A 10578-nucleotide genomic window follows, 5' to 3' on the forward strand; every position below is an offset into this window, starting at 1 on the left:
GCAAGAGAGGGCTCCGATCCCACAGGCTATTTGCGTGTATATTTGCCGGCCAACCAGTTGCGTATGGTTGCCAAATTCCGTCTTTGTTGTTGGCCTTTGGAGGTCAACAAAGGACACCATAGGCCGAGAGAGTGCCGTACGTGTCAGGTCTGTACGTCGGGTAAGGTTGAGGATGAATACCATGTGCTCATGGAGTGTGAGGCGTATACTGAGTTGCGTAATAGGTTTCTGATTAACGTTGAAGATACTGATATGCGCAAGGTATTTCTTAATACCAATCCGAGGAAAATCGCTACTTTCCTTACTGAGGTTTTTGATGAGCGTCAACAGCGTGCTCTGGAGCCTCACGGCTCGTGAGGGCACCCGCCGCGTCGGCGGCGGAAATACTGTAACCACAATACAATTGGTCGGCACCAGAGCTCTATGAGCACGTCAGTTGGAAGGAGTTGCACGCTGTCCATCCTGCATTTCTTCCGTTCTTTCAGCAGCGTGTTGTCTTAATCAGTGTGGAAAACACGTGCACTCAAGCAGTGCTAGGGTGTCTTTCCTAGTCGTGCCGTACTGGACGGCCCAACCTTGGTGGCAACAGTTTATGGAGTTGGCGGTTGACCTTGTGTTCCTGCCTTCGAATACGGAGCTGTTTGTGCCGGATGAGGGAGGGTCGAGCACCTGTCTCCCCCCCTTCCTGGCAGGTCTGGCAGTGCGGGTTCAGTCGTCTTGTGGGTGCTTTGCTTAGCACTCGGTCGGTCAGTGTGGCGCTGCAATTGCGGGGTTGTGTGCCCCCGAGGTGCGCTTTCCTAGCATTTCATGCCCCCCCTGGGGGCTCATAATATCTTGTAGGGGCAATGGGACCTCAATGAGGTAGCGCCTTAATTGCATATTGTGCAGGGGAGCGGACACACAGTTACGACGAGCGAATAGGAAGGAATTTGTTGTGCGAAGGTGTGCGCTCGGAAGGCACCGTGCAGGTAGTTGGTTTTTTCATCGTGTTGTGTTACCAGCGACTGGAATTCCCCTGATTTCGGAGCGGTTTTCGCTTTGCTTGATATCCGATGCTACCGCCGGTTCCAACACCGCTGGTTCTGGACTAAGTTCGAGTACTTCTTTTGGCGCTGAATGGGTTCGTGTGTCTCCATTTCGCGGCCTTGTGTTTGTTGTTTGTCGTATTAGGTCTGTGTCTTTTCTTTGTCCGTTTTCTCTGCTGTCGGTGACCTGGGTTCGTGGAGCGGTCATTGTTGCAGACCCGGTGTTTCAGTTCAAGCCCCTAGTTTTGGCCGCTTGGTCACCCCTGAGCGGGCACATGTTTTGGCTTCCTATCGACCCTTCCTTCAGTGGGCGTCCGTCAGCAACTGTTGAGTGATCCGTCGCGTCGGTGGCGGTGGGTCAGTCTGTTGGCGCTTTGCGTTTATTTTGTTCCCTCTTTTGCCTGTGTAGAGGTGGCGCGTCCGCCGCCCCTGCTGCTGGGGTGTCGTTCGGAGGTCTTTCGAGGCGTTTGGCTTCGGGAGTTTCGGTGTGCGCGCCTGTCTGGCAGCTCTCACGTCTTTGGCCCTCTTGTGGCTCGGCACGAAGTGCCGTGGTGGTTCAGTATTTCAACCGTTAGAGGGGGTATCTTCTCCTTTGGCATTTGTCTCTGACGCAACAACTTATGCGAGCTTGCGTTAAGTAAGAGGGTTAGTTGGGAGTTGGGAGTAAGTTGGGCGTAAGGCCCAGTGCTGCCCGTGTCCTCAGGGCAGTAATTCATTGCGCGCATTGCACTAATAAGATTATCTTGAATTTGTTGTTTAGCGCGTAAGCATTGCTTATACTCACGCTGATCCTCCAATGACGACAGTGTAAGGTAAAGCCTAATGAATTAGCATCTTCATAACAAGAATCTGTCTTTCTTCCTCTATAATGGCGCAGCATTCATTCGCAGGCAAGCAGGGGAAAGCAGGAAAAGGGGGACTAGACGGCACCGGCAGTAAGTGGCCATCATGCAGGTGCATACACTGACATTATGCCTTGTCATTTTACATTCCAAGGACACGAGCAGGAGAATCGCAAGGAATAGGACAAGCGCAAGGATGGTGGTAAGGATATGAACAAGAGTCGGGCTCAAACGGGACGTGGCATGCCACGTAGCGGCCGTTCGGAGGTATGAAGCCTCTGGTTGCACGACCATGGCTATTAACTAAATGCTTTTTATTGCCTTATTTCGAGGCACGTTATGCCGGTGTCACACCTACAGCCGTCATTGTACGTAACATGCTCACAACTATGTGTTCCTGCCTAAACAATGATTTGCTGTGATCCTTTCATATGCAGATTTATGCCGTCGTTCGTGAAGATGACATCAGCGGAGGCGAGGATTGAGCGCTTTAATAAGAAGACAATAGTGGCTGTATTGTGGTACATTTACATGCGCTTAACATTTGTGTGTCGATTTTTTCTGACGTTAGACTGTTGGACCCTTTTCCATGGTAAGAGTTGCTGGCTGAGTTGCATCGGTCATGTTAGGATTTGCTATGAATTCGTACCTGTCATTCAGGGATAGTTCAAATGTATGAAGAAAGCAGTGAGTGCTGTGGTTCACAGCTGTGAACCTGCAGGTCATGTGCAACGGCGGTGCACTTTGCACATTGTACAGCTCGTGTACTGCTATTGTAAAGCTTTTGTATTGCACGGTTGGCCGTACAGTTCGCAGTCCCGCACGCAAGTCGCAGTCACTCGCGTAAAATTCAAATGGTAGCACATACATTCGCAGGATTCGCAGTCGCGTATGCCGTTCGCAATCCCTTGCGTTTGGCGATACGCTCGCGTTAAAAGTCACCTGGTCGCGTTTAGGGTCGCGTAAAACTCGCGAATTCATTCGCCACATTCGCATGTGCATACGCATTCGCACCATTCGCATGCGTATGCGTTACACCTATAGCTAAGCTAACGCTCGCGTTAAAAGTCACCTGGTCGCGTTTAGGGTCGCGTAAAACTCGCGATATCATTCGCCACATTCGCATATGCATACGCATTCGCACCAGTCGCATGCGTATGCGTTACACCTATAGCTAAGCTAACGCTCGCGTTAAAAGTCACCTGGTCGCGTTTAGGGTCGCGTAAAACTCGCGATATCATTCGCCACATTCGCATATGCATACGCATTCGCACCAGTCGCATGCGTATGCGTTACACCTATAGCTAAGCTAACGCTCGCGTTAAAAGTCACCTGGTCGCGATTAGGGTCGCGTAAAACTCGCGATATCATTCGCCACATTCGCATATGCATACGCATTCGCACCAGTCGCAGCCGCGTATGCCATTCGCTTGCGTATGCGTTACACCTATAGGTAAGGTAACGCTCGCGTTAAAAGTCACCTGGTCGCGTTTACGATCGCGTAAAGTTTGCGTTAGTTTGCGTTAGTTGCTTAAGCTAACGCACTGCCAGCCAAAATTACTCAGCTCGTTCGCATGCGAATAAAGATGATGTGCGTTAGGCCATACGCACAAGCGAACCGGTGCGTTATCAGTGCTTAAGATTGCGTTACATCGCGTTAGCGTCGCGTTAAACTCGCGTTAAAGCCTCGTAACGCGAATTTAACGCGACGTAACGCGATCACCCGTCGTCATAGTGAACACCACTGTGGACAAGTAAAAGCCTAACCCACCTAGCAAGGACAATGTTAGTACCTTGTTGCGGTAAAAGAAACATGTTCACTTTAAGGGGGATCCGTTTGTACAAGAACCTCTTTCCACAGTGCAGCACCTCATACTGTGTCTCTTATGGATGGGCTGCAAGCGACTGTGCAAACAATCTCCAGGTGGAATCCACTGGTACTGGTACCAGTACCAGTGCTGGTGCTGGTGCTGGTGCTGGTGCTGGTGCTGGTGCTGGTGCTGGTGCTGGTGCTGGTGCTGGTGCTGGTGCTGGTGCTGGTGCTGGTGCTGGTGCTGGTGCTGGTGCTGGTGCTGGTGCTGGTGCTGGTGCTGGTGCTGGTGCTGGTGCTGGTGCTGGTGCTGGTGCTGGTGCTGGTGCTGGTGCTGGTGCTGGTGCTGGTGCTGGTGCTGGATTAGGTATTGGAATCAACACCATCCCTATAGGTCGCTGTCGTCGGTCCCAAGCCGCCAGGTCAGTTGGTGTCCCACAGCCGTGGTCCACAAACGCGCTCTTCATTTCCATGCCTGCTACTGTGTGCTTGGGCAACACATATTTCGATGATAACGCATTAATGGCAACATATGGCGGGATTAACTTCAATATATATGCCCTCATCTCTATAGCATCTGTTACGGAGTGGTTTCAGAGCGGTTGCAGTGTGGTTTTGGAGTCTCAGTGGATGTGTGGGTCAGGGGAATGTGTCTGGATGCTTGGGGCTATCCAAATCCTGTTATGAGGCTTGCCTTGATACATCTTAGGGTCCTTTCCTGGCCTATATACGGTATCTAAATGTGGACGATACATGTGAATTTGGTTTTTATTGGATTTTAAATTTCAAAGATAAGCTAACAAACGCTTTCCGGATCGAATAAGTATGTTGTATTTGCTTGTTTAGCATCACTTGGAAGTGGCTCATGTGGTGTAGTGGTGAGCACTGTGGACTTTGAATCCACCGACCTGAGTTCGAATCTCAGCATGAGCTTTTGGCGAAAGAAACCCTCACAGCTGTTGGTGTTCAGGAGTGTTATACTCTCAGGAAATCTGATAGTATCAGTGCGCAATCAATACGCAAGGAATGCGTGCACCCACTCATGGCAATCCATGGGTGATGTGCAGGGGTGTGGAGGAAACGTGGTAGCTCTGGCATGAGAATATTGTACAAGGCCTCTAAATAATAAGCAATAAGGTGCACGGCTGTGCTGCAGTAACACATATTTATCTACATTTAAAAGAACGTACGGTCATATGTACACGCACCTACGTGGCTCGAAAACGACATTACGGACATGTACGACACTTGCTTTACTCGAAAGAGCAAACCATCCATGCCGTTACAATACCCCTTACACCATACTCAAGTAGATATATTTTACAACTGTGCTCGCGTTGTGCGGTGGTGAGGACACTAGGACCGCCGAATGCTCAGTCAAGTCTCAGTCGGACTGTACAACAGCGCACAAACTAGAGGTGATACTTTGAAACAGTCCCTTTGCGGAAGACTAGAAGCTGCTGGTGCTAGTGCTATTGCTGTTGCTACTGCCCTTGCTCTTGCTGCTGCTGCTACTGCTACTCCTACTGCTACTGCTACCGATGCTGTTGCTGCTGCTTTTGCTACTGCTGCTGCTGCTGTTGCTGCGGCTTGCAACATCCAGTAATTACGTCCACGAATAAGGTCCACGACGACACGGTCCATGTATGTACGGCATTACGGACGCCTCCACCGCTGGTAACACGGTTCAGATTTGGTAAGTCAGCGTTTGGCGACATCATCACACCCTCCCCGTCATCATCATGGGGGCCCGGCGCCTGCCCGTCGGCCTCCGGAGCTGGATTTTCCCACGCGTGCTTGACTCCTACTGCTTAGGCGTCGCCTGCCGTTCTTTTGTCTTGTGCTGGGCGCCTGCAGAGGGGTCCTCCGAGAAGTGCATTGCGGAGGTGCACTCCCCCCTTCTACCTAAGCACATAAGGACATAAGGACAAATTTTGGGAGTCGTTATTGACACGCCTTCTCTTCACATCTCCTGGACACTTCCTTCACCTTCATATATAGCTGATAGGGGAACGGCTCCTTCAGCACGGTAATTTACTGCGTTATGTTGATGGATGTTGTGCAGCAAAGCCGAAGCGGGTCAGGGCCCCCTCACTGCGTACACCTACCTTAACTTACATATGCAAAGTGAGGATTTGCCACCCGGGTGTTGCGCCATTGGATAATCCATGATAAAATACCTTCCGGTTTTGGCTAGTGAGCGTTATACAACCTTATTGTTGTGTTTGTTGTTGTTGCTGCTGTTGATGGTGTGTTACACTGTGGGGGGCTCGTCCCGAGAAAGGATGAGCATCGGGGGCCCTGACCGGGCCGAAACACAGCGCAGGGGTGCACGTGCAGCTACGTCTGTTCCTGCGCGCGCGCTTCACTCACTCACTCACTCACGCCAGCCGGGGCGCTCTCCCAGCCCCTGGCTAGGCAACACAGCGGCGCAGAAGACTGCGAACCGAAGTAAGCGAGAGCCGCGCGAGAGGCGCCACACCACCTCTAGGAACCCTAAACAGGCTACCTGGCCCCACTTCGCCTGGCCAGCCTATTCGCGCTCTCTCTCCCCTCAAGAACCACAGGACAAGATCAAACAGAAAACGCCACCGGGGCAAGGGCTCTATATAGGGAACTCCACTACACACTCAAAAACCGAGGCAAGGGAAGACCTACCCACGCCAGACACTGCCCCTCAGAAGACTCTCCTAGCCAAGGACACCCACGCAGCCAGCAAGTCAAGAGATACACGGAGGACCACGGGCCTGAGACGACACACCACAAAAGCCGAGACGCGGTTGCACAAAGAAGACAAACACAAAGCCAGCACTCACACACTGGTCGTCCTTGAAGGCCAGCTGTTCAACTACCACAAGCAACGAACACCTCCCGCGGGCGGCCACCACTACCTCACCGGTGGTCCACTCACAACCGGGGCAGAAAAAAACTGGTCCGCACGGCAGGCTCCTCCTGGGGGTTGTTGTTGCTGTTGTTGCTGCAGTCTTGCCTTAACTACCATCTTTGAAGGTGGACAGTATTATTATGCTTTTGTCCCTATGGCGGATAAATAGGATTATCAAGGTCCCCTGGCGGCGGCGTTGCGTTCCGTTGGCGGCAGTGACGGTTTCCGTTGCGTCGGCTTGCTGCTGACCTGCTTTTGCGGTGTCAGTCCGACGACGCTGTCCGTTGCTGCGGTCTCCCTCAGACGCATCTGAAATCCTTTCAGGTGCACGAGTTCCGCATCTTTGAATATGTATAGCAATTCAAAGATGTGCATAGCCTAAGATTTTTAGTTGGGCGAGGTCGTGCATGGCAGCAGCTAGCTGCAGCCTGGCGTCAGGCTTCAGGCGTCAGGCGAAAGCCGGTGCGTGACGAGGACGTGCTGAGACGGTACACTGAAGCGATTGAAGCAATGCATGCCGCGGCATCTCCGAACGCACAGCGAATGGAATAAGACTTAGATCCCGATTGCATAGACGTTGGCCAGTAATACTGCACGTCCTGAGCTATTCACGGCTTATGGTAAGAGAAGGCGGGAAGCACCCACGTGCACTTGATCCCAAGAAATTGTCCATAAACAGCCTTCAACGTGCTTAAATAACCTAGATGTCTTTATTACCTTGTATTACCTTCAGCAACATGATCTGTAGGCACACCAACCTTCAGCACGCCCACCTCCACCGCAGTTCATCAGCCCCTTGCAACATCCCCTTTCAACGGTCTGGAGAGGTCTCCGGGAAATTGTGGCGTCAACTATGAAGAGAGGATTATGCTTTCAACCCAAAACGCTTCCCAGTTGTGTGAAAAACTAAAGAAAGCTTAAAGTTGTTATGGTATTCGGTAAGGTGTCCTTACGGCTGGTCGTTCCTCATAACCTTGACCAGGCAGATATAGACAGGAACTATGACTCAATGTCATGTCAAATTATTTCTTGGAAATTGGCTTTACCTTCCTTGGCTAGGGAAATTGTCATTCCGTACGCACATGTTTTGGTGTTCCCTCACGGATAACGCTTCTTGCTACATCACAGCATTTTTTAAAATGATTATGACACGTCTTTATTACTATCGGCTCATCTCCCTTTTTATCTGCGATCGACGGAATTGGTAGTTCGTTACAAATCCGCCCGTCTCTAGCTACCGTAAAGTTAAGACTCTTGATTTAGAACAGACTGTGCTTACTAGGCTTTCGATGTAAGCTCTACTATAACTGTTCGGTGTCTCGGATAGAGCCTCAGCCCGCATCTGTAAGTCCCACGTCACGCCGTATAGAGCCTGGAATTTCTAGATGTATTTTTACCATTGGCGAAACTCTGGAATTTACAGTGCATGTACTCAGTTTCGGGGCTTTCTGGGCATTTCTTCGTCTTTTTTTTGGATTATCGACGGCCTGCAGCTCCTGAGGTAGAAGTTAAGGATGCCAATTTCACATGCTTTATCGTGGCCTAAGTTTCTCTTTCACTCTTACTTTCTCCAAAACTAATCTTTGGATGCACCTTGGGATGCCTACCTGGTCAATCGTCCGCCGACCGAAGATCAAATAAGCATTGATTGCACTCGTGGCATCGGCGTTGTCTACATCCAGGTATTAAAACGCGTCCGTGGATAAATGGGATGTTCCACTCCAAATGGAATACCGGCACTACCTCGTTGTTGTGCTGCGTCCATGAAGATTAGGCTAATGACGCAATTGTGTGAAATTAAATTGCGTATAATGGAAACATCTAGCGGAGATTACTAGGTGACGCCGTTTTTACAAGCTTACCACATCTCCGCATGTTGACTCTTGCCACTGCTGCAACCACCGTCCGACACATCGCTTTTAAACTACTACTTCTACATGCCTTTCGCTCACATCAGGAATTCCAGCAACTGCTGACCTATTTCGACGTGGAAGTTGCCCGTTTCGTTGCAGCTCCGTTTCCTGACTTGGACGCCTCGACTTCGTCGCTACGTCTCCTTTCCCATCCCGCAGCGCCGCGACCCCAGAACTACTGCGCTTCCGATGCGTTTCCTGCCTGTACCTTACACTGGACGATCCACTTCTGCAGCAGCAGTTACAGCCGCTGATTTATTGAGCTCGCGTTGGGGCACACGAGGACATCACACATCCGGCAGCAGCACGGACCGTTATCGACACTTGTTAGCGGGGGAGGACGCGCGCACCGCGATGCACGCCACCACCATAATGGTATGCTCTTTTTCGCTCTCTGCCGAGGATGGCGCCACCTGGAGTGCCGTCCACCAGCCGGAGGATTGGCGGCATCACGGGCTTGTGTCTCCGGAGCGCATCCCGTCCGACGGCAGCGAGCCGACAAAGCTTCATCCGGACACCGATGGACGCAGCAGCAGCACCTGCACCACCACCACCACCACCACTACCACCAGCACGAGCAGCTGGAAGCAAGTTCCGGCGCACGTGATGAAGAGAGTGATTCGAGCAGCGCGAAGGTGCGGCGGAATGTATTGTGGGTTTAAAAGGTATATGACTTAAGTTGTAAGGCGGGGAACATCTAAAACCCTAAGGTTATTTTGTTTATTAAGCTTAAAGCTTTTTGAGTATGTGACATCTGCATACCTGTTATTACGCATGGTGGTGCTGGATGTCATCATGTAGTAGTAGGTATTATACAGCGAGAGCCCAATTCCAAAGCCACCCGCTATCCTCCCAACCCGCCGGACACGCACGCTGGCTTTCGCTTCCTGCGACGCCTGTGTGGCTTTTGGCGGCTAACATTTTTCTTCTGTCTGATTGCCTGAAATCCTCGTTGAAATTTTCGTCCCGTGCAGCGGTTATCTTCTCCGGAACCTCCTCGCCACAAAGCTCTCGCGGGGGCAAAGCGGGATCAGCAAGTGTACCTCCGCCGCGCAGACGACCGTCGACCTGCTCGACCTGAGCGACTTGGAAGGCGAACTCACAGTGGGCGGCGACGATCCGGTCGCCATCATCCGGGCCGCATCGACGACGAAAGGTAGACGACAAGATTTGCCCCAACTTTACGAACCCGCTGAAACAGACATTGGTGCAGCACGAAAATGCGAAACGGCAAGAGTTGGTGCAGCAAAAGCAACAAAAGTAGCAGTCGGGAAGAAGGGAAAGATGCCGCCACCGGCAACAATGTTATTATCGTCGCCGAAGTCGACAGGACAATTTCCCTCGCTGGCCACAATTCATGAGGAACAGCGATCAAGGCCGCGGAATGAGGGCGCCAAGACAGGCAGCGGCTGGTTATCATGGAGCCGCAAGTGCGACATGTCGTGGTTGTATGCGCCTTGCAGCGGTGGCTGTGGCAGCGGCGGCGGTACTGGTAGTTATAGTGATATTAGGAATAGTACTAGCAAAGTGAATTCGCCTGTTGGTGTCCAAGGCCTTAGCCTTGCTGCTGATTGCAAACCACCAATCAACCCCTCAACAACAACAACAACAGCAGCAGCTGCTGCTGCAACCTGCTCTGGTGTCATGTTCAATACCTCATCAGCCGCTTTAGAGTTTTCAGTTCGCTCAGCAGCTCACAGTTTTAGCACCATGCCTCTCAGTTTTGACCATCAAGCCGGCGTTTCGCGGATAACCAAGCCTTCGGGACCAGAAGTACGGCCCATCGGTGTGGTGTGTGGTTGTTACAGTGGGCTCCAGACTCCCGAAGAGTAGAGCCATCGGGCCAGCTGGCCGTGCACTGCAGTAGAGACTAATATACCAAAAGATTATCATCTCAGATAATTAACCTCTCATCGGTAACCGCTCTCGCGAACAAATCAATTTGCCAGATATAATCCTCAAAAAGGGGTGATGTGCGCCAACGGATTCCCAACCTTTTCGTGGAATTCCTAAAGCTGCGAAACCCTGAATGCGGCCCCAAAAATCAACAATAACTCGACAAATTGCTTCTTCCGTAAGGGAAGGACCAGGTAACAGTGCCGGG

At 51.4% G+C, this 10578-nt stretch overlaps 1 protein-coding gene across 1 annotated transcript; it reads left to right on the top strand.

Annotated features, from left to right (window-relative positions):
• Positions 1 to 5323: 5323 nt before the first annotated feature.
• Positions 5324 to 10307, top strand: VOLCADRAFT_91103 (uncharacterized protein; the record flags this gene model as incomplete). The annotated part of the gene is made up of 7 exons (XM_002950527.1): positions 5324 to 5373; positions 6085 to 6128; positions 6237 to 6575; positions 6865 to 6885; positions 7102 to 7181; positions 8634 to 9109; positions 9449 to 10307. The coding sequence occupies 7 exons, from the start codon at positions 5324 to 5326 to the stop codon at positions 10305 to 10307; spliced, it is 1869 nt and encodes a 622-aa protein (XP_002950573.1).
• Between the last annotated feature and the right edge of the window lie 271 nt (positions 10308 to 10578).

This window comes from Volvox carteri (genome assembly GCF_000143455.1).
Source record: "Volvox carteri f. nagariensis unplaced genomic scaffold VOLCAscaffold_19, whole genome shotgun sequence".
NCBI classification, from domain to species: Eukaryota; Viridiplantae; Chlorophyta; class Chlorophyceae; order Chlamydomonadales; family Volvocaceae; genus Volvox; species Volvox carteri.